Source organism: Pyxicephalus adspersus, chromosome 6, assembly GCF_032062135.1.
Source record: "Pyxicephalus adspersus chromosome 6, UCB_Pads_2.0, whole genome shotgun sequence".
Lineage (NCBI taxonomy): Eukaryota > Metazoa > Chordata > Amphibia > Anura > Pyxicephalidae > Pyxicephalus > Pyxicephalus adspersus.
Window position 1 is genome coordinate 89227460 of NC_092863.1, and position 24848 is coordinate 89252307.

The 24848-nt window shown below is 38.1% G+C and overlaps 1 protein-coding gene and 1 long non-coding RNA gene across 3 annotated transcripts in view; both read left to right on the forward strand.

Annotated features, from left to right (window-relative positions):
- Positions 1-2077: 2077 nt before the first annotated feature.
- Positions 2078-5787, forward strand: LOC140332607 (uncharacterized). The gene is made up of 3 exons (XR_011921194.1): positions 2078-2242; positions 4163-4305; positions 5565-5787. It is a non-coding gene; the product is annotated as an uncharacterized lncRNA (long non-coding RNA).
- Positions 5788-23181: 17394 nt separating this feature from the next.
- Positions 23182-24848, forward strand: part of SEC11C (SEC11 homolog C, signal peptidase complex subunit) — a 25887-nt gene continuing 24220 nt past the window's right edge. The window contains exon 1 of one of the 2 annotated variants that reach the window (XM_072416543.1): positions 23182-23331. In XM_072416543.1, coding sequence (XP_072272644.1) covers positions 23290-23331 — 42 coding nt within the window. In that variant the 5' untranslated portion in view covers positions 23182-23289. The remainder of the gene's footprint in view (positions 23332-24848) is intronic. The other variant, XM_072416544.1, reaches the window with a different exon arrangement.

Consider the following 24848-nt stretch of genomic DNA (forward strand, 5'->3'; position numbering starts at 1 on the left):
GCTCTGCTCCCCTGATGGCTGTTGCCGCTCTGTAGTATCTGTTCCTGGATAGAGTTTCTCTATCCAGGAACACAGGACTCCTGTGTTCTTGGATAGAGAAACTCTATCCAAGAACACATACAAATAGTAAAGGACTGCAAGGGCAATCAGGGGAGCGGAGTTGACAGCTCCGCTCCCCTGATTGGTCTTGCAGGTCCCAAAATATCGGTCCCGTCAGCCGAATATATAAAGGCTGTTCTCGCCTACATGTTTGGTAAGCGAGAACGTCCCAATTCTCTGCGAGACCGAATTTAATAAATTTGCTTGCTCATCCCTAAATATATATTTATTTAAATATACATTGGGTATTCATTTAAATTTATAAAAGAACTCTTGGTTCATAAAAACAAGCATCAAGGACCTATACAGTTACAATATATTTGTGCTGATATATTTGTCCTATTCTTGTAACATAAAGTATATATGAGCTCTTCTCAATTATCATCATGCAGTGCAATACACTCAGATCAAGCACATGCTTCCATGTATTTTGGATCAGGATGAACAGAAAACACAGTAAAAGTAGTTTCTCATTCTATCACATAGTCTCAAGGTCATGCTGTCATAGCTCTCCCATCACATACCCTTCTGGAATGTCCCATACCATCCATTATTCCCTCAGCGCTCACCCAGTTGGAGCGGAAAAGAAAAGAGGTTCTCATATAATGTAGAAGTATGTTCGGGTACAGTAGGCAATAGCATTTGCTGGAGTCTAAAAAAAGACTCTTCTCCATTGCTTTCTGTTATGAATTGTGTATGCTTCATGAATTTTAAATGAATAAACAAAAATAACATGAACTGCATATTTTATTTCTAATTGATGTATCATGAGAAGTTCTTTTTTGGTCTTTTGCTTGAAAAAAAATCTGTTATTTGTGGATAATGCAGCGATAACAGACTGATAATAGCCTGGATAATTACTAACTCCATATTTTCTATATGTTCTATGATATTTGGGGGGAATGGGATCACTGCTGAATGCAGGACACAGCCATGCTTTTCTAAAAATAATGTAATTTTTTTTTTTTACTCAAATAAGCTTTTTTCAACATACAACAGAAAAAAATGAGCAGAACGATAATGTAAAACAAATGTCCGGCAACAACTTAAACACAACCTTAACTGGCAAAAGACACTCATTGTTATTCCCAACTCCAATGCCTTCCACTGTTATCCATGAGATGTAAAGCTAAAGGAGTATACCATCACATTCTGGTAACTTGTAACCACACCTGAGCACACCTGACCACTCACGGAAGAACTCTACCGGATCCCAGAACTGTGGGGTATTAAAGCCGCACCTACCGACAGTGTTAACTTCTAACACCGGCTTGATTTGTTAAAGCTCTCCAAAGCTCCAAAGGAGAAGATACACTTTCATCTGTGAAACTGGGTTATCCAGTAAACCTGGAATGGAAATGAAAACATTTGCTAACAAATAGCAAATGACATGTAGGAAATCCATTCCAAGTTTGCTAGATCACCCAGCTTTACTGATGAAAGTGTATCCTTTCCAGGCTTGGAGAGTTTTAATAAATCAGGTCCACACTAACTAGCTGAATATTTCCCCCTGGACAGGTTTTGGGGTGAATAAATAGAGCCCACCCAGCTTTCCCTTTCATTCCACAACCCGGAATTCTGGAACAATTTGAACGACCCCGGTCTCGTTTCTGTGTATTTAGCTGATTTCTCAATAATTTTCTCAATCTTAAAAAACTTAGTGTGCCTTAGCATGTGTTACACATCAGACTACTGTTGTTTTTATTCTGGGAACATAAGATATGCAATATAGGAATGTAAAGAGTTATATTTTTAGGGGTGTACTCTGTCCTCCAATTTGTAAACCTCTGAAACACAAATAAATCTGTTTACTGCTCTATAAATCTGAACATGATGGATGATTCACCATGACAAGTACTGTAACTGTATTCAGTGTGTAGAGTACATTAAGTACATTTGTCAAACCATCTGTTTTTTTAGCTTTCTGTAATCTGAAGGATTTCTCTCTCTGTGCAGGCTCAGGCGGTTGTAGGTTGGATATCTGCCTTACTCATCATGCTTCTCGTGATATGTCTTGCTTTTATTCTGAATGACACTCCTACGTCTTACTCCATCCTGGCTGCCCTTTACCAAGGTGTCCATAGGACTTTATGGGCAGCTGCTATTGCCATGATCCTTTTTCTGTGTCATGAAGGATATGGAGGTAACAAGACAAACTGTATTTTTTTGTTTCAACAGTGTTTTCTCAAAAGTAGCTCTCAATGAACAGATCTACTCAAATAAACCTCATATCAGAATAAATACATTTGATGACATCAGTCAAAGCTTCAAGGCAAAACAATGCGTAGATACATTGGACCTGATTTATTAAAACTCTCCAGGGCTGAGGAGGATACACTTTCATCAGTGAAGGTGGGTGACACAGCAAACCTGGAATGGATCTAGTCCAGGACTGCAAGCTTTTGCTATCAAACAGCAAATGACCTACAAGAAATCCATCCCAGCTTCATGGATGAAAGTGTATGCTCCCTAACATTGGAGAGCTTTAATAATTCAGGTCCATTGATGTAGGCAACTAAAGGTACATCTATATAGACTTCTGTTTAAGCTATTAGAATATTTGAAACTACTGTGTGCCTCAAATCTTGTGGCAACAGTTTGGTGAAAGCCTTTTTCTGTCCTGGCATGACTGTGTTCCAAGGTACAGAGACAAGGTTTCTTGATGACTTGATGAGCTGGAGTGGAGGACTTTAAATGGTCTGCACCAAACATTGAACTGAACCCTACTAAGCACATTTTGAAAAAAAAATTAGAAAGGTGATTGCCAGGCAGATATTCTCTTCCAACTTCAGTACAGGTAGTCCCCGGGTGACATACAAGATAGGGACTGTAGTTTTGTTCTTAGGTTGAATTTATATGTAAGTCGGAACAGGTACATTACTTTAATAAATGCAATTAGGACAGATGTTTGTCTCAATATATTATTAGGCAGCATGGTGCCATTACCCGTAAAAAATCCTCACTGTGAGTTAATCACAACAAAGCAAAAAAAAATCTTTATGGAGCCTAGACATTCATTAACTTCTGGAGCAAGCTGTGCTTTGATATGCAAAAAGAAACAACTGCAGAGTTTGTTTTGGTCATTAACGAGTTACAGAACAGCAAAAGACGTTGTCTGCAAGTCATTCTAACCACCCCAACCCCCCATCAAGCCTCTGTCCTGCATACAAGCAGCAGGAAAGCCCGTTCGTATCTAGAAGCCGTTCATATGTCGGATGTCCTTAACTCCAGGACTACCTGTACTGACCTTGCAAATTTGCATTTGGCTGAATGGGCACAGTTTCCTTCAAGCATCTCTTTGAAAGCCTTCTCAGAAGACTGATGTAATTGCAAAGGGATGTAAATGTCATGGTTGTACAATGAGATATCCAGCAAGCTCATATAGTTGTGACAGTCAGATGCAAATTAACTTGATCCCACATTTACTTGCTCCCAAACCAAAGATAAGGGCTTTGTGGCTAGGTGTTTATAGGTGTCCACATACCTACTTAAATGAAGTGGACACTGGAATTTGTCTGTCCAGCAAAATAAAATGCAGATTAAACCTCACCTTTAATAAACTAAAAGGGAGCAGTTAGGAGACAAATATAATTAGCATTTTCAAGCATCTTTAATAAACTATACAGAGATAAGACATGTCTATTGGTTGAATTTTCATACACCTAAAAATAAACGTTACTTATTTACACAATGATCAATAATCCACTGAGATCTAAAAAATATTTTGACTGAAATCTCATCAATGGAGAATCTTCCGAAACTTTTATAGGTAATCAACACTTTAGCTTTCCTGTGCAATGGCAGCACAAATTAGCAGATTGTGAGTGCAGCCAACAAAAATACCAGCTGAAATGATCTGACTGTGGTTTTATGGCAGAGTATACACAGGAGCAATATTGAAAATGTCTAGCAAGTAGCTTTTACTCAGAGAAGGTTGTAGCTTTTTCTTGTAAATTGCAAGTTAAAACTGAATCATGCTATGCAGCCCTAATAGATACTCTAGTTCACAAAGGTTGAGACCACTGCAATTTATATTTCACACTAAATGTCATTCTTTTCCAAGGTCCTCTAAATACAATGCTTTCATGTGGAATATGGAACATATTATCCAAGGTCAGTTACGCCTGTTACCTAGCACATCCAATTATTATAATCTTCTATTGTGGACTGCAAGAGACACTCTTCCACTACCAGGACATCAATATGGTGAGAGCCGGTTCATCTCTGTGCTGGTAGAATAGATTGCATTTATTTTGGAGTCTGTTTTTTCCTTGTGCTCCCTCCATGTTCACATGTTTTAGACACATGGGTCAATGCACTAAACCTAGGCTGAGATGATGTCATCAGTCATGCTGCAAACACGAAGAAGCATTTCCTCAGTCTCCTTTTCCCCAGTAACCAGATGTTTTATCTTTGAAGAAGAACATAGGGTGAAAGGCTGCAGCAGTGGGCAATCTGTGTTTAAAGCCCATTTCCAGGCAAATAATAACCCTCCTCATTTGCTCCAAAACCCACTTTTCTTTTTCCCACTTTAATCCATCTTTTTCTGTCTTATTGGACAACCAATAAGTGTCTACATTATAGAGGCAGTGATATAAACTCCCTAAGAAGAACATTGCCTATTGTGGACAGATGACTTTGAAGGGGCATAACATGGTTTTGGCCGAGGAAGTAGATGGTGGCGCTAGATGATGCATTAATATTTATTATTAATAATAGCACCAACATATTATGCAGTGCTGTACAATAAATATGGGTTGCAAATAACAGACAAATACAGACAGTTACACAGGAGGAGGAGAGGACCCTGCCCAGAAGAGCTTACAATCTAGGAGGTGGGGGAAGTAACACACAATAGGGGGGGGAGATAGGGAGTGGTGGGAGGTAGTGAGAGTTTAGTAGACAGAAGAAGATGGGTAGGCATGTTTCAAAAAATGGGTTTTGAGTGCTCTATTAAATGAGAAGAAAGTAGGAGCAAGCCGAAAAGGACGAGGAAGACCATTCCAGAGAGTTGGGGCAGCTCTAGAGAAGTCTTGTATCCATGCGTGTGATGAGGTTATGAGTGAGGAAGTCATTAGTAAGTCATTGGAGGTGTGAAGAGAGCGGCTGGGGGAGTATTTTTCTATCAGGTCAGAAACTGGGACAAGAACTGTGGAGGGATTTGAAGGCAAAGCACAGAAGCTTGAATTTGATTCTAACGTGAAATGGAAGCCAATGAAGAGAACCACACATGCATGAACAAAGATGCAGAAAGCAGAAAAGGACATTGTCAGTGGTATTGTGATATAATAAATACCTAGAATGCCACACTTACACATTACTTAGTGTATATTCACTTACCATGTAAACATATATCCTAAATCCACTTTAATCTGCCCTACATTCTCTATTAATGTTCCACAATTAATAACGCTTATTGCTTTCTCTTTTCTCAGAAGTAACTGACAGTGTTTTTCCTCCACCAGTTCTACCTGTTCATTGGACATTCCATATTGACGATCACCATTGGACTGGCACTTACAGTGCTGCTTGAAAGGCCATTTCAAAGATTGCTGTGTACTTAGCAGTGACTTTTTCCTAATAATAAAAAGAACACTAACTCCACGACTCAACTCCAAGCAGCTAAGGATTCCAAGACACCAAGCAACACTGAGGACTTATTGTGGAATCTACAAACTTCAGCTCTCAAACACAGAAGACTGCAGTCTACATTTTACATATGTTGTTTGTATTTTGTAGAGGTCCTTTTGTTGGACTTAATCACATTTAGCAGTGAATACCGATCATGTGTCATACTTTTCTTTATTCTCACGTTGTCTAATTCCAGCAGGCAGAAGACTGGAGACATATCACTCACCCACTTTTTAAAGCTGCCAGCCCTTCAGGGTTTTTTAGAAATGTGGGCACTATTAGTAGGGCATTATAAAAGCAGATCTAAACTCAAGTTTTGAAGGTAGACAACCCTTTCCATAAAGTAAAAATTGCCTTTTTAAGTGCAATACGATTTTTTTTAAAATAAAGGGTGATCAAGAGTGAATTGGAGCGCAGGGCCCAGGCTACATACGTCACGCATGCTGAGAGGCTCAGGTTGCTCCTTCTGTGCATGCCGGAGATCACCCAGGGAGCCTTTTCTTTAATGGGAGAAAAAAAATGTCGATCTTACACATGTGCAGTGAGATCGGCTTTTTTTGTCCCAATCTACGTCACCCGATCTGGTGCCTGCACAGTACAGGATCGGGTGACGTACAACGAAGAATAAAGAACATGGGGGGGCCCAACACTTCCTCTGCGCCAGGCTGAAGATGGATACTGGGACAACGCTGGACCTGATCTAGAAAACCTCTTGATGTATAGACTGATCTGCAGGATTAAAGGTAAGTGTGATTTTTTTAATTTTTAGTTTAGTTCCGCTATAAATAATAGTAAAGCTCTTAGTATGCTATGTTTTGAGATATGATTTTATACTTTATTTACATATATATATATATATATATAAATATATATATATGTGTGTATATATTATATATATATAAATATATATATGTATATTTATATATACATATATATATTTTATGGGCTACTTGTGCTTATCTCCTACAATATAATTAATTGTAAAAGCAATTTTTAGTTACGTTTATCAGAACGTCTGTAACTCCTGCACATTGCGGACAATGTGACTTCTGCACACAATTTACATAATGAGGGCCATCCAGTTGCTGAAGGAGATTGTCGTTCACTTACACTTCCATCATGGAGTCAGCCGCCAGAATCCTGGATTTGGTCACCGCATGGCACCTGCAAGCAGAGAAGTCTGCACCATAACTGGCAATGATGTTGTGCATACTTACTTTATAGCTCACAAATATGTACAGTTCTGCTTTAGGCATTACAGCTCGGTCACCTGCCTGTAACTGGACAAAAATGGGCAGCAGAATAAAGATAATAAAACCATTATTCTTAACATTTGGTTAGCATGTGCTTTGTTATCGCAAATACATTCTGCTCAGCTTCTGTTACAGCTATACATGATAGGATGATACCAAGCACAATTTAGAGTTGTTATCTGCAATTAAAAATACATTTAAATTGTTTTCTTGTACAAGTAACTGCATTGATTGTACTGCATTAAATATATTTTTAAATATGTCTGAAATTCATCCTTTAACGAAAATATTTGTTACAATGAGATCATTTGTCAAAAGTTTACCTTCTTTTATTTAAAAATACAAAAACAGGTATCTGCTACCGTCATTTCACTCCCATTATCAGTGTGTGGTCTATAGACCTCCCAAATGTTATCTTCCGGTCTTTTGGGAACAGTATGTGTCAGGATTGTGTATATTAAAAAAGTCTAATATTAGTCTGACCTTTAACTTTCTCCTCTTCATACTAATAAATACGATTTCTATAGTCCAGGCTCTAATACCTTTTCAAACATACCTGGAGTTCTTTTAAACTCAATATTGGAAATATTATAACCTTTCTGTATAAACAGAAAGTCTTTCCTTGCAGGTGCAATATTGGCTACATTTCCTGACATATTTTTTTAACAGGTTTACATCAGAGCAGAATGTTCTTTGGTATTTCCTTGTCGATACTTCATGTTGATTGCTGCACACTTGAAAAATGGTCTTTAAAAAGAATCTCCATCAGGGTGATTGTACCAACTGTGCTGTGTAAATCGATAATAATAAAAATAATTACTGCAATCTATGGGCAATCATTTGTAAAAAAGACAAGCAAGGGATAAATAGAAGTTTTGTTCCTTGAGGCCAATTAGAATTCTGCTTTCTTGTCCTAATCTGAAAATGTCAATTGCAATATGATTGGTTGTGTGGTCTAACATTAGAGAATAGGAGTTCTTACAGGTTCTTCTTTGATGGGCCACCAGTGTGTGCAAAGACCCAGGCTGAGCACATTGGCCCTGATTTACTAAAGCTCTCCAAGGCTGGAGAGAATACACTTTCTTCAGTGAAGCTGGGTGATCTACAAAAACCTGGAATGGATTTCCTAAAATCATTTGCTATTTGCTATCAAATGTTTTGAATCCTGGACCAGATCCATTCCGGGTTTGCTGGATCACCCAGCTTCACTGATCAAAGTGTATTCTCTCCAGCCTTAGAAAACTTTAATAAATCAGGGCCATTCTCTCTAATTCAGGGCTTGATTTGCTAAAGTAATAGGGGTAGATCACTTAGAAAAGTGAATTATCCCCTTGCCTGTGTTATTTCCCCTAGCTTAATAAATGAGATGAGGCTCTGCTAACATCAACCATCTAATCATGTGTAAGGAAACATCATTTCCTTGCATGTGATTGGGTATTCTTTGCAAAATAGATTATCCATTGCAAGGGGATAATTCACCATGAAAAGAGAAGAGCCTAAATGCTTTTAATAAATTGGCCCCCACTAAGAAACAGGCTGGTCTTCTTTTTGGTAAAACTTTGTCTTTCCAATGTCTTTTACCATAGGATGTCCTGCCAGATGCAGGCTCCTTGCCTGGTGCCTTTTGATGGCACGGCTTAATTGTACAATGGCAGTCTTGCCTATTCCATAGTGATTTACCAGTGTGTAAATGTTGGCACCCACTGAATTCTAGTTATAAAAATAAAAGCTTTATGTTAATGAATTGACAAGCTATCATAGTTATTTTACCATGGTGTTTACCACTTCTGGAGACCTACTACTGCCTATTGTCCACAGTAAGGCACCCAGGGGCCTCCATGTCAGCCAAATATGCTTGGTTTCTGAGTGCATTTGCAAATGCTTGTGCATAAATGTGTAGGTGTTTGCAGACATTGCATAGGTACTTGTAAATGTTTCATTTGAAGTCCATGAAGGACAAAATCACTCAAATTAAAAAAAAAACACTTACAAATGCTTAAACCTGTATTAAAAATAAATTAATTTGTTTTAATTACAGGTAGTCCTCGAGTTAAGGACATCCGACATATGGACGACTCCTATATATGAACGAACAGGGCTTTCCCTGCTCATTCTGCAGGACAGAGGCTTGAAGGGGGGAAGGGCGGTTTGCATGACTTGCAGAAGAATTTTTTGAAGTTGTGGGTGATCTTAAGAGCTGAGCTGATCTGTAACATCTTATAACTCTTTAATGACCAATACAAACTCTGCAGCCTAATATTATGTTGAGACAAACATCTGCCCTAATTGCATTTAATAAAATAATGTACCTGATCCAACTTACATACAAATTCAACTTAAGAACAAACCTACAGTCCCTATCACGTATGTAACCCGGGGACTACCTGTATAACCTTTTTTTTCTGATCTTAGCCTAGAGAAGAAGACATCACAGGAATAAAGATACTTTGATCCTGTTTCAGAGGAGAACCTTAAGGTCTGACATCTTGGACTCTATTTATAAAACAGGGAATCAGGCTTTCCCTAGTGGGAATCTTCCAGGTCTATGTGTTTTCATGGCAGTAATTGATTCCCACCAGGGAATGTCAGCTTCCCTGTTTTATAAAACAGAGTTCCTTGAGTACACTTTAAGCTCAATGTTTGCACCTTTAGCTGAGACATAGATCCCAACAGCTCTCGCTGATTAAACATTTTGTATTGGAGAATAAGCAATAAACTATTTGGTTTAATTGTTGCTGCTTTGTGCTCCAGGCCTATTTACCTTATATTTGGCTTTCGTCCCTGATGTATTCATTTAGTTTCTGTGTAATAAACAGTTTATAGCAATGAGGAGGGAATTGTAATTTGTAATTTAGAAACTTTTGTGGTGAAATAGGAACAAAGCCTAATTAGGGTACATTTACAGTTAAAGTGAACCTGTACTTGTCAAAGTAACATACGTAGCAAAAATACATTTTTGACATGCCCTATCAATGATGAAGTCTAATAGCCAGCTGAGAAGCATGTCTATAGGCAGGGATTGGGACCTGCTGTCTACAAGATGTTATTATTAATATTAATATTATTAATAAACAGTATTTATATAGCGCCAACATATTACGCAGCGCAGTACATTAAATAGGGATGGCAAATGACAAATGAATACAGACAGTGACACAGGAGGAGGAGAGGACCCTGCCCCAAGAGCTTACAATCTAGTAGGTGGGGGAATTTACACACAATAGGATGGGAGATATGTAGTGGTGGGAAGTAGGGAGGGTTTAAAAGACAGAAGAAGACGCATAGGCAAGTTTAAAAAAAATGGGTTTTGAGTGCTCTTTTAAATGAGCAGAAAGTAGGAGCAAGCCTAATAGGACGAGGAAGACCATTCCAGAGAATCGGGGCAGCTCTGGAAAAAACTTGGAGCCATGCATGTGATGAGGTTATGAGTGAGGAAGTCGTTAGTAAATCATTGAAGAAGCGGAAAGAGAGCGGCTGGGGGGGTATTTTTCTATCAGGTCAGAAAGATAAGTGGGACAAGAACTGTGGAGGGATTTGAACACAAAGAGATGGAGCTTTAATTTAATTCTAAGTTAAAATGGAAGCCAATGAAGAGATTTACAAAGAGAAGCAGCAAAAGAGGAGCGGTGGGAAAGATGGATAAGTCTGGCTTCAGCATTCAAGAGGTAGTAAGAAGCAAGGCCCACAAAAACAAAAAATATGCCTTGTATTTCATCATATGGGGAACATGTAAATCACTCCTATACCTTCCATATGACAACATTGACGTTTGATGATTGACTGCTTAGGCACTCCTTGTCTTTGTCTTGGTGACAATGTTGAAAATTAATTGGATTCATCTCCCTAGTGGAAAAATAGAAAGCAAATAAACCCTAACAGAGGTTTTACAGTCCTAGCCAGAGATATCTTTTAGGTTTTGGGTTTGCATACTGAGTTCTTCTCTTATTCCTAAACTCTAACACCCACATACCTGGGCTACTGCCATATTAAAAGATCGGACTATTCCCTCATTACACTAATCAGAGTCAGTGTCTGTGATAATAATTACAGGATAATTATAACAAACTTAATGAATACTGAGCATTTGTGCATAAGAATTAGTCATGGAACAGTAACGTTCAATTAACAGCAACATCCAGGATATAAATTGAAGTCAAGTGAAGTCCTTCGTCCCTTTTTAATAAAGTGGCTGTTTATGATTAAAATTTCTTTTCATTTTGCATTCACAAGGAGAAAGTATCCTAGCCTTGATATGAATCATCATCGGTGATGTTATAAAGTCTTTTTAAAGTTTGACATTACTGGTATAATGAAAAAAATAATAAAATCTGATTGGTCCTTCTGGTTCCTATTATGTTTGGCCTATTGTTACTGTCTGTGCTGTTTTATTAGGGCTTACATAATATATATGCTTTTATTATTATTATTGCAGTGTTTATATAGCACCATCATATTATGCAGTGCTGTACAAAGTCCATCACTAACTGTCCCTCAAAGGAGCTCACAATCTAATGTCCCTACCTTAGTCATATTTCTTTAATACAGTCTAAGGACAATATGTGTCGGGAAGCCAATTAACCTAACTGTATGTTTTTGAAATATGTTGTGCTAAGTCTAAAATATACCTGTAAAGAAGGGATAGATATTGGAGTATTACGTCCCCCCCATGACTTTTGCAAAACAGGGGATAGAGGACATTGACTACCATGGAGAAGACTCTGGACTGGTGAAAAGAATTTCTTTATCTGCTATATCAAGATATTTCTTGGTTAAAACATATTGGACAAGGCCATTATAGAATTGAGATCACCTGTGCTAAGGAATACAGTTCTCAGTGGGTCAGAACATTTTGGGTAATAAAAGTTGTTTGACTGAACGGTGTAGAATATCCTTAATTACACTGGTCAACAAATATTTTCTTGCCAAACAGATTAAAGTCATTTTAGGTTATATTTGATGCACAGATTCCAAATATGGTATTGGTTTTGCTAGATTGGCTCTAGTTTTTGAAATGTTGACCTCAATAATAACCTCATAGGAAACTAATGAAACATGAAAAATAAGCAAAATTAAACTAGATATGCCTACGTATAAAAAATTTAATTTTTGAAATACGTAATATCAATATATTCTTTATTCAGTAATTTTACAGAACTAATTACAAAGAAGTCATTGAAAAACTCAGTTTGTATGATTTCCTTTCATGCTGATGATCAGGACAATCACGTTGAAGGCTCCAGCAGTAGTCAGCCATCCTGTGTCTATCCTAGGGATGAGCGAGAATGCCTCTGGCAGTCTTGTGAAAGTTTCCTCGAACTTCCAATGTTTTTGCAAAATTTTGGTGAATCGATTTTGCGAAACCATCAAAAAATAAAACTGTTTGCGATCCCTGGGGCACTAGAGGTTAAGTAACCTCTAGTGCCCCGGGGATCACACATTCAATGATTGCAGCCCCATTTACCCTGCAGTGTCTTAAAAAAATTGGTAGAACTGTTGTGTACTGTTTTAAAATTACCAAGGAACTGTTTTCTGCTGCTAAGCACAGGAGAACCTGCTGACATTGTAATATAAGTATCTCTTACTCTGTAACACTTTCCAGCACAGTAATATTATGATATATTTGTTACATTTTTCTCGCAGTGGATCACACCACAGTTGATAAAAGAAAAATGTAACAAATATATCATAATATTACTGTGCTGGAAAGTGTTACAGAGTAAGAGATACTTATATTACAATGTCAGCAGGTTCTCCTGTGCTCAGCCAGCAGAAAACAGTTCCTTGGTAATTTTAAAACAGTACACAACAGTTCTACTAATTTATTTATTTTTTAAGGCACTAAAGGTAAATATCTAGGCAAAACCTCTAGTGCTCTCTGATTGGCTGAGGAAGCCTCCTCCTCTCAGAGTGAGTCATGCGGCTTGGGTGTATTAATGAACACGGCCGTGGGAAAAATCCAAGGATTTTTCCCACGCTGCATTCATTCATGAGCAGCCAGTCGTGAGACTCACACTGTGCTCCAACAAATTGCTTCATTAATCCGAACTTTATGTGTAGTGGAGGGGGAAAGATTTTTTCATTGTCAACCATTGGGTCCTTCGCTGCACCTTTTTTTATGTTTTCCCTTGGAGGCCATGTCACTTTTTTCCAGTGATCCTACTTTGCTCTATTATCCCACAAGCAGATGAAACATGGGTACTTTGTGTATCCACTTTGCTGTCCAAGTAGGAAGGTCACCATTTTTAAATCAACACATATGGACCATTGGTGTTCATGATAGCAAAGCTTTTGTATGACCATTTTGATATTTTCATATTCTTCTTTAAGTTTTGTTAAGTGACCAATTGGAATTGATGCATAGCAGTTGCCATTATGCAGTAAAACAGATTTCAAACTTCGAGTGGACCTGTCTATGAAAAGCCGCCAGTCTTCTGCTCGGTATTCTGGTAGTCCCTAATGGGCTAGTAGTCCAGGGATAGTACAACAGTACATGAAGTCTCCATCTTCACTGAAATATAGTAGGATTGTCCCCTTTCTTGTCCTATAAACAGTTATTTTAAATTCCAGTCTCAGACAGTTCTTTTCTTTTGGCTTGGATGCTAAAAGTTCAGATGCTTGTTTTGACAGACTTAGGTCACATAATAAATCATTGAGCTCTTCTTGGGAGAACTGCTGGTTTGATGAAACACTTCCTTCATATTCACTTCCACTGCTAACTCCTGGATTACACTCCAAAACCTGTATATCCTACATGTCAGATACAAGAATATCAGGGAGTGTACTGAACACTGGTATGGGAACATCAGCACCATGCCGCACAGGTCGTCTTGCGGATTCCAAATCAGGGTACTCCCACTTGTTTTTCCTGTAACTATTGAAATCTTTTACATTCACAGCACAAAAATAACAATCATTATGATGATTTTTGGGCTCTTGCCATACCATAGGTGCACGAAATTTCAAACTTTTCAGCTTTTTATTTTTTCACTGACTTAGACACTACACCATATACCATACGCATACCATATGGAGAGCCCAATACTTATCTTGGTCCCCCAGTTTAATACCAAAATATTCAAGAGCTGCTTGTTTCACAAATTCTGTAATGTTTCTTTTCTGTTTTTGCTGGGAATATTCACCACAAATGTAGCAAAATACATTAGGGTCATTTAAACAATTTTCTCTTGAAGAACTCATATTTCCGTAAAAAAAGAAAATGTATGAACAAAAAGAAGGCAAACGTTTCATGAAAATAATGCTACATTTAATATATAAAATGCAAAACATTGGTGTATTCCAATTCCTGTATCACAAGAACTAGAGTCAATTCAATGAAACTGATGTCATTTCTGGATTCAGCAGACCTGAAATACACTAAAAATATTAAAAATCCTTGGCAAATGAAAAAAACATTTTTGTTGAGCTGTGTTATAGTATAGTCCAGGTTTCTAATTTTGGAAAGATTACTTGTCTCTTTAGAGTAGCAAAGCTTCCAGATCTTTGGGCCCCCTGCCCCCGCTCCAAGGGACCCTTTAAGGTGAATGCTGGTAACATCAACACAGCATTCACCTGTATGGGTCCCATGGAGTCATTATTACTTTCCTCCTTCAGTCCTCCATTATTATACCAGTATAAGTAACTTAAAAGATTTTGCGTGGGATGTATGAAGGGTAGTTTCTTTTTAATGGGTAGAAATTAGTGCAGGCCATAGGAGGCATAACCTGACGGTATGTTATCATAGTATATTTTAAAACAAACTAATTTGTATGTAATTGTTATCTGTCTATCTATCTATCTATCTAATAAATCTGTTTTTTAATCAAACTTCTTGTTTTCTGAATTTGAAGTGGTCCATCATAATCCAATTTATATAATCTGGGTATCATAGGAATCCCATGTGTATTTTTCTTATAGTAGTACACCTGTATATCATGTTTTAAGCGAACTGTCAAAAACCTAGGAAAATAAAACCTGGCATATGATGAGAATAAGAGAGTATAAGAGAATGGTAATTGTTATATGACAACTACAAGACAAAAAGATCATATAGCTACATAGTTACATAGTAAATTAGGTTGAAAAAAGACATAAGTCCATTAAGTTCAACTACTAGGGAAATAAACATATCCCAGATATAAAACCCTATAAAACATAGTTGGTCCAGTGGAAGAAAAAAAATCCTGGAACAATTTGCTCCAACGGGGAAAAAATTCCTTCCTGATTCCATGAGGCACTGGAATGTTCCCTGGATCACCAGTCACTGTTATCTTTATTTTAATTTGTTAATCCCCAGTTATATTCTGTGCTTCTAGAAATCATCCAGCTTTTTCCTAAAGCAATCTATAGTAGTTGCTGAAACTACTTCCTGAGGGAGCCGATTCCACATTTTCACCGGTCTTACAGTGAAGAATCCCTTCCTTATCCGAAGCTTAAACGTTTTTTCCTCCAGACACAAAGAGTGCCCTCTTGTTCTTTGTAATGATCTCATAGTGAATAATGGGGAAGAGAGTTCTCTATATGGACCATTTATATATTTATACAGGGTGATCATATCCTCCCTTATACGTCTCTTCTCAAGGGAGAATACATTCAGTTCAGCTAATCTCTCCTTATAGCTGTAGATCTACTGAACAATTAGTTGAATAAGGAAACTGTTACTTTTCATGTATGGCTTTAGCATTTCCTTTCTTAAGTTTGGCTTTTGGTCTTTTATTGCGCTAGGTGTCCCCAGTGAGAAGTGAAAGTTCTGGAAGCTTGCTTGTACAGGTATTGTTATAACTGGAACAAAGGTAAAGCTGCTGTTAGGTTTGTATCTACTGTTTAGACAAGTGGATCTCATTGAATGCTGAATGTTTCTTTTTTCATCAAGTGTTTTTATTTTACCAGGTATTGTTATAGATTTAATTCATTCTGTCTAGCCAGAAATGGTTCAAGGTAAAGAACATGTTGTGATGAAGGACTGTGGGTTGGCATTATTGAGAAGTTGGGTAGAACAGAGTGAAAACTACAGAGAGAAAGACATTTTTTTTCTCTTTTGTCTGCGGTTGTTTATCTCTTTTGCTGTCATCTTTTCAGTAAAACACATATACCAGTCACACTGCTAGCATCTTTCAATAATAAATATATGGTGTATTAATGATCAAATTAAAAAGACCCACTTCTGCTGCAATATTCACCTACAATCCAGAATTGCTAAATGTCCAGCATTCTTGGTCTGATGACCAGTATCGTTCCTTTCGGGACATCCTGCTCAGCAAATGTGCCGGCTATGCCAGAAGCCCCAGAAAGAATTTCCCATGCACATGTGTGGGAATTACGTCATCCCGGCCTGGTTAATCAAGATAAGCCATGATAAGAACGCATGAAAGAGAAAAACAGGGAAGGATGAGTGTATTTAAATGTTGCAATCAGACAGATAAGATGATTTATTTGCATCTCCTGTCCCTTTCTACAATAAAGTATATTCCTTGATGCAATTTTTTTAATATTTATTTTACTTTCAAATTTTCTTCTCTACATGCAGTCTCCCCAGATTGCCATTACTGTGCTACTCAATGTTCTCCATTCATTCACTTACCCTCTGCCTGTGTGTGTGCTTTAAGGTGCAAAATGCACAGATTTTTTTTTTGGCGGATGCAATTAGCTAATGAAGAGCTAATCAAGCACAAACCTGTTTTAGATATTTTAATGATATTGGTGATGCCAAATGAAAGGAAATTGCCCAGCACAAGATCCAGCAAATACAACCATTTTGTCCCTGTACAGACATGCTTGTGCTTTGCATGCAAGGGTTACATAGATGAAGATAAATAAAATATTAGTTATTCATTATATCACACTTGCTGTGCTCCCTGGATAGAATAGGTAGCTAAAATAACATATTCAACTGTTGCCTGGAATTGTTCTTCAATTGATCCAATGGGCCTGATTTATTACAGCTCCACAAGGCTGGAGAGGATACACTTTCATCAGTGAAGCTGGGTGATCTAGCAAACTTGGAATGGATCTGGTCCAGGATTCAAAACATTTGCTAACTAATAGAAAATGACTTTGAAGAAATAGATTTCAGGTTTGCTGGATCACCCAGCTTCACTGATGAAAGCGTATCTTCTCCAGCCTTGTGAAGCTTTAATAAATCAGACCCAAAGTATTCAATGTGCAGTGTGGATTTGTTCAGATATCTCCTCATTCTCAATGCCACTCGTGAACATGTTCATTGATGGGAGGTTGCAGTGGGCTATGGCATGTCGGGATGGAGAAGGGACCTTGTTTCCATTTCTGCACAATTAACACTGTATAAAGAGAATAAGAATTAAAAAGAAGCAATGTCCTAACCACAATATAATCCTGTATAGTCTGTATATTATAGATTGTAAGCTCTTCTGGGCAAGGTCCTCTCCTTCTCCTGTGTCACTGTCTGTATCTGTCTTTTATTTACAACCCCAATGTACAGCACAGCGTAATATGTTGGTGCTATATAAAACCTGTTTAATATGTATATGTGCATGTGTATTTATATACCCCTATTTGATAAAGAGCGCTGCGTAATATGTTGGTGCTATATAAATCCTGTTTAATAATAATAATATTCATACACATAAACAATATTATAGAACTGGGAAAGATCCAAAATATGTACAACCAGGGTGAGGCACGTAATTTACATTATTTAATCCAAGAGAAATGGCAATACTCCTCCTGGGGGGCAGAGATGATAATTAAAAAATCCAATGACGATTCAATGAGTTAAAAAAAAATCTAAACATAAAATACGGTATATGAAGAATGCTATATAGGTATATGAAACATGTTCGTATCGACTTCCATTATAAGGTGCAACCAGATAATTGTCATTATATAAGGGAATCTCACATCTGGAGGTTTTTCGAGCTGCTCAGGTGTTTTAAAAAATGCCAACCCTGAATACTAACTTTGACTTTGAACGAAATATATATATATATATATATATATTCACAAAAAAAGAGTGTATGCTGGGGAAAGAGTCCAGAAGGTAAGAGAGCAACTCTGCAAGGCGTTTATTTTCATGGCTCTGGATTGGTATTGAATTTGGCCTTTTTATTCCACCCCGGGAACACCCAGGGGTTTGGCTGTAGCAGACTGCAGGTCTGCTATAAGCGCACAGGTGTGCAAACATGGAGAATGAAGTGAAAATGCAGCAGGTAGGCTGAAAAACAAGTTTCTGTGGAAGCTGACTAAGGAGCTATGAAGAAAAGCTGTTGTTGCTGTTTGATCTGTGCTGATCTGATTTATGGAGTTTGAAAACTCTGCACCTACCCTTTTCAGCTGATGTAAGCTGCCTTTTCATTTTGTTTTCCATTTATGCTGAAGGAAGCTGTTTTATTTTTGGGATCAAGGTAAAGAGACATCTATGGACAATAAACTTACCGTAATTGCGTGCTTGCTGCAAGGTTTATTCCCCCTCTATATTACAATATATATATATATATATATATATATATAAAATATATATATATGTACATATATATGCAGTATTTTATATTTACCATCTGAAACCAGAAGATGGTAACTCTAGGCAGCCTCTAGCCCAGGCATGGGCAAACTACAGCCCGCGGGCCGTATACGGCCCAATAGGGATGTTTCTCCAGCCCTTTGCGTGTTGTACGGCTCTGGCTGATGTCACCCCGATCAGGGTCAGGAGAAGGACCCCGCCGGGGCGGGCGCACAGGCCAGAGTTGTGGAACACGTCCCAGGATCTAAGCCTGCAATGGTAGAGTGGGCCGGGTTATGCCATCATGACATCACAATCAGGGGCATCATTATGGCATAGCCCGGCCCACTCTACCATCAACACAGCCCCTCTTGCAAATTTTTTTGCAGATTGTGGCCCCTGACTAAAAAAGTTTGCCCACCCCTGCTCTAGCCTTTCTAAAGGGTTTTGCTTTCAGCATGACTTAAAACAAGAAATCCTCCCCCAACCTAATCTATGTGATCAGAGATGGGTACATCTGGATTATTCTATCTGCAGTTGTCATATATCATCTAGGAATTGCTGTGCCAAGCAGAGGGCCATTTAAGCATCTTGTAACTAATAATAGAACTTTTAACTTTAAAACAATTACCTGAATGTTCAGTATATAAAGGGCTCTGTATAAGTAAAAGTAAAAAAAAAGTAGAAAGTATCTGTGGCATTCAATGCATCTATTATCTATTAATGCTTTGAGTTAATTTAACCCATTTTTTTAGACAGCATGTAAAAGAACATTTATTATTACTCGTATTTGATCTTCCTAAAGTGCGGGAAGCTTGCTAATAATATTGCTATTAAATAGTAATAATGTCTTTGGCTCATGGCATTTACTTTTCATGCGTCTATACTATACAATTAGATACCTAGAGAGGGAAAACAGAGAGCAGGCTGAAGGGAATATACTGCTCTTGTTGGAGCAATGAGGAGTACAGCTGGGAGCTGGCACTATCATAAACAATATGGGCACTGAGAATGAATAGCTCTCTGCAGTCATATAACTGAGGGAGCTATGGACAGCAGGAAAGGAAGAGCCAGATAATAAAAAGGAAACAGAAATGAACAGACGAATGCAGCCAGAAACAATGGTGGGTTTGCAGTATTTCAAATGGGCTGAAAATTATTATATAACCATAATAAATCCTATACTGCTTCAGAGAAATACCAAATATGGGTGTATTAGTGTTTGACTACATTAATAGTGAATACCCGACCCATATTGACTCATATTGAGGTCATCATAGACTTATAGTGAGGCCAATACATATTCATGGTAAGTCTATTAGGGAGGGAATCACCGACTCATAATAGGTTCATTATTACCCATAGTAAGACCACCACTGACCTATTGTGATAACATTGCTGACCCATAACCATTACTGAATAACAGTAAGGTCTTCACTGACCCACAGTGAGTTTATTACTGATCATTAATTGGACCAGGACTAAACCCTAGTGAGGTAAATACTTACCAATTGTGAGTCCATCACTGGCCCATACTGAGACCATCAATAGCAAGGCCATCACTAACTCATCATATGGTGATTATTATTGACCTATAGTAAAAAACCATTACGAACCCATATTGAATTCATTATTAAATATTAGTGAGGCCTTTATTGACCTATAGTGAGTTTAATACTGATTAAGCACTAAACCATAAAGAGGCCATTTTTTACCGACTGACCCATATTGAAGCCAGCCTTGACTTATATTATGACCATCACTGATTTAAAGTGAGTACATCTCTAACCCATAGTGAAACTACTTCAAAACAATAGTGAGGCCTTTACTGCCCCATAGTGAGTTTATTACTGAGTAATAGTTAGGTCAACATTATATTAAGGCTATTACTTACCAATTGTGAGCCTATCACTCAGCCCATATTGATGCTGTCATTGACTTATAATCAGTGACCCATAGTGAAACTGATACTGAACAATAGTGAGGTCTTCACTGACTCATAGTGAGTTCATTACAGACTAATTAGCTTGGCACTAAACCATAGAGAGGCCATTACTTACCAGTTGTGAGCCCATTGCGAACCCACATTGAGCCCATCACTGATTGATATGGTATTTAGTGGCCAATAATGAAACTATTACTCACCCATTATAAAATCATTTCTGGACAATAATGAAGCCTTGATTGACCCATAGTGAGTTTATTACTGAGCAATAGTTTGGCCAGCACTATATTAAGGCTATTACTTACTACTTGTAAGCCCATCACTGACCCATATTAAGGGCCGTCATTGACTTATAATGAAGTCATCGGTGACTCAAATCATAGTTATCAATGACTGATAGTAAATCCATTACTGACCCATAGTGAAACCAATACTGAACAATAGTGAGGTCTTCACTGACTCATAGTGAGTTCATTACTGACCAATAATTAGGCCAGCACTAAATCATACTCACCAATTATGAGCCAATCACTGACCCATATGGAGGCCATCATTGACTTATAATAAGGCTATCAGTGACTCAAATTATAGTTATTAATGACTGATAGGAAATCTATTACTGACCCATAGTGAAACGTATACTGAAAAATAGTGAGGTCTCCACTGACTCATATTGAGTTCATTACTGACCAAGAATTAGGCCAGCACTAAATCATACACTGACCCATATTGAGGCCATCATTGATTTATAGTGGGGCCATCATTGACTCATAACAGGCCCATAGTGAAATAATTACTGGACAATAGTGAGGTCTTTACTGACCTATAGCGGGTTCATTACTGACCAATAAATAGCCCAGCACTAAACCATAGTAAGGCCATTACTTACAAATTGTGAGCCCATCACTGACCCATATTCAGGTTATCACTGGCTTATAAGGTAATTGTTGGCCAATAATAGAACTATTACTCACCCATTATGAAACCCATTATGTATTTCTGGACAATAGTGAGGCCTATATTGACCAATAGCGAGTTTATTACTAACTAGTTAGGGCAGCACTGAACCTTGGTAAAGCCATTACATACCAACTGGAATCCCATTACTGACCCATAGTGAAGTCATCATAAATTGGTCATTATTGACCCATAGTGAAACGATTTCTGTCCCACAGTGATACCATTTCTGAACAATGATGGTCTTCTCTGACCCATAGTAAGTTCATTACTCACCAAAAATTAGGCCAGCAGTAAATATAAGTCAGACTATTACTTGCCAATTGTGAGCCTATCACTGACCCATACTGATACCACCATTGATTCATAATATAGTCATTACTGACCCATACCGAAACCATTAGCGAACAATAGTGAGCCATGGTGAGTTTATTACTGACCAATAGGCCAGTACTGAGTAATAGTGAGGCCATTACTTACTATGAGACCGTAACTGTCCTATAGCAAGACATTTACTTACCCATAGCCCTCACCAATAGCAAATGACTTAGCAAATAGTAATCAGGCGCAACATTTTTTTTAATGATACAATCAGATTATTACATCCTATTGAAAGGTGAGAGAAGGAACGTTTATCATTACTCCCCTGCTACCCTAGTCAAGAAATCCAACCTATTCCAATACAGCAACCCACAGACCGGAGATGAAACGCCATACAGTTTCTACCTTTTACCGGCTAGCCAATGCCTTGGCATTGCCTCAGCTCCTTGGATACTCTGCAGCAGATTTGTTGCCCGAGGGGTAGACATACTAACCCTAAGTACAATACAGATTTTGACAGTTCTTTGCGGAATGGGGTGCTACATGAAATCCGGGCTGATCAATCTTTATTGTATATTTTAGCAGTGCCTACAGATATCAGACAATGGTAGCATGACCAGAAACTTATAGGAACGCTGGTTGGTCTTTTGGCACCTCAACGAACATCGTTAGCACTCCCTGGGTGAAATGTGATTGGACGGGATGGATTTTATTGGTCAGTTGTTAGATTGCAAGCTCTTCTGGATAGGGTCCTCTACTCCTGTGTCTTTATCTGTGTCATTTGCAACCCTTATTTAATGTACAACGCTGCGTAATATGTTGGCACTATATACATTCTGTTTCATTATAATAATAATAATAATATGGTTTCCTCCCATAAAGTCCACCGCCTGCAATGCTCCTCCTTACCCTTCACCAAGGCCAACTTCTACTTCCAAACTCCTTTATTGGAAGGACCTGGCCTTTGGTTCTGGCATAAATGGATGGCCACGGTTTGGTTTTAAATGTGTTTTGGGCATCTGTGAACAAATGCAGCGTGCATTAATTTAAAACAATTGATTCTGAGTAGCATCTTGCATGTTTTGTAATGTGTGTGAAGAAACATGCATTTCTGAAACAAATGCTCATGCGCACACAAGCCATACGCATGAGCGGTCCTGGTCCCTGATCGACCTCTGACACTAAAAGTTCACACTTTCAAAACTATTAGGAATTTAATTTATAAATTCATGAATAAATGAGCCATTATTAATACAAATAACACCACTGGTCCTTGTATCACCCCATACTATAATATTATCCCTAGAAATGCCACAGTGACCAGAGCTGCACCTGTCCCCCTGTGCCTCTAGTGACAGCCGCGCGATGCATCACGGGACTTGTAGTCCGAGTTGTGCTTAGTAAGATATCAAGATACTAGCGGGAAGTGAAAGCGCGGACTACAACTACCGAGAGGCTTTGCGAGCGGCCTATGAGCGAGTACCACATGGAGCAGGGGGAGCGGGGTGGTATCCCCTGCTCCTCCCCCTCCTCTTGCTGCCAGCTTGTGTATTGTGGCAGCTCAGCCCCGGCTCCCAGCCCATGTACCCCTCTGCCCGCCTGGCACCATAGACATGGATCTGTTCGGGGACCTGCGGAGGATGAACAAGAGGCAGGTAGGGGATTGCTAGGGGCCCCTATAGGGGGCCACACAAATAATCAGCCCATCAGTAACTTTTATCCTTGGCTGCAGAGTGCATGGAGAAGCAGTGTCACTCCTCTGATCAGCAGCATTGTGCTTTATTATGTATATTACATTACATTGTGTCACTTTTATTGTTATTATTATTATTATTAGATTTGGATTGTATTTCAGAGGGGAACACCATGGAGAGTCTCACTCCTCTGATCACCAGCAATATGTCATCACCATTGCATTGATCTCTGGGACTTTTTATTATTAGATTATTACATATTTACCTTTTATTTCAGAGGGGCACACCATACCATAGTACAGGGACTCCTCTTATCAACATCACATGGTATTGCCATGGCATTGATCTCTATGACTTAATATTATATACATGGAACAGAATGCATGCAGCGTCCAACGCGCTCCCAGAATCATCTTCCTTTATTATTCCATTTTATTCATCTCTGTGATATTGTATTGCTATTATTACACATGTGGATTCTATGGAGGGCACTTAGTGTGCATGGAGGAGCTGAGATATCTGCCTAATGATCATTACCCTTTGTGACTTTATAAATATTAACAGAGTATATAATATATAAATAGAAAATAAAATAGTATATATATACACATAGATACATATATACAGATACATATACACATTTAAATATATATATGCTTATAGACACAACACATACTACATGTATGTATGTATATATATTATATCTCTTAGATTGCAAGCTCTTGTGGGCAGGATCCTCTCCTCCTGTGTCATTGTATCTGTCTGTCATTTACAACCCCTATTTAATGTACAACCCTGCGTAATATGTTGGCGCTTTATAAATACTGTTTAATATGTGTGTATATATATAATTATATATTTATATACACACACATACACATTCATATTTGGGGGGGGGGGCGCACTTCCACCTGACACATACATCCCAATGCCATCCATTGTTCAGAATGTACAAAATTCAGCTTCCCGCTTTAATTTTTTTTTGCCTTTTAATTCTAAATATCATGTCAGCTGGCATAATAAACTAAGAAAAGAGAAAGACAATACACAGAAAAATGATAACATGTATAACATGCTGCAAGTTTGCAGACTCTTTGTAACAGCTGTCTGCAGTCATGTGATGTCCTAATGGTTATTTTGTTGCTTTTTTCAGATTGTTATATAGTTGTGATCTGCTGTTTGTATTATTAGTATGAGGGCTACAATCATGGCTATTATACTAGAAATGGACTAGTTATATTTAAATTATTCTGGGTGTAAAGTAGACAGTGATCAGTGCCCTGTACTGTGCAGGAAGGAAAAGAAGATTTGTGTCTGGAATATTAATGTGATAATGAAGACAATATACATATAAAAAAATATAAATAGAATATATATATATATATATATATATACTCTATCTCCATTCTTCTTCCGTCTCTCTCCTTTGCTGTCTCTCTGTCCTCTCCCTCCCTCCCTTTTCCCTCTACCCTCTCTCT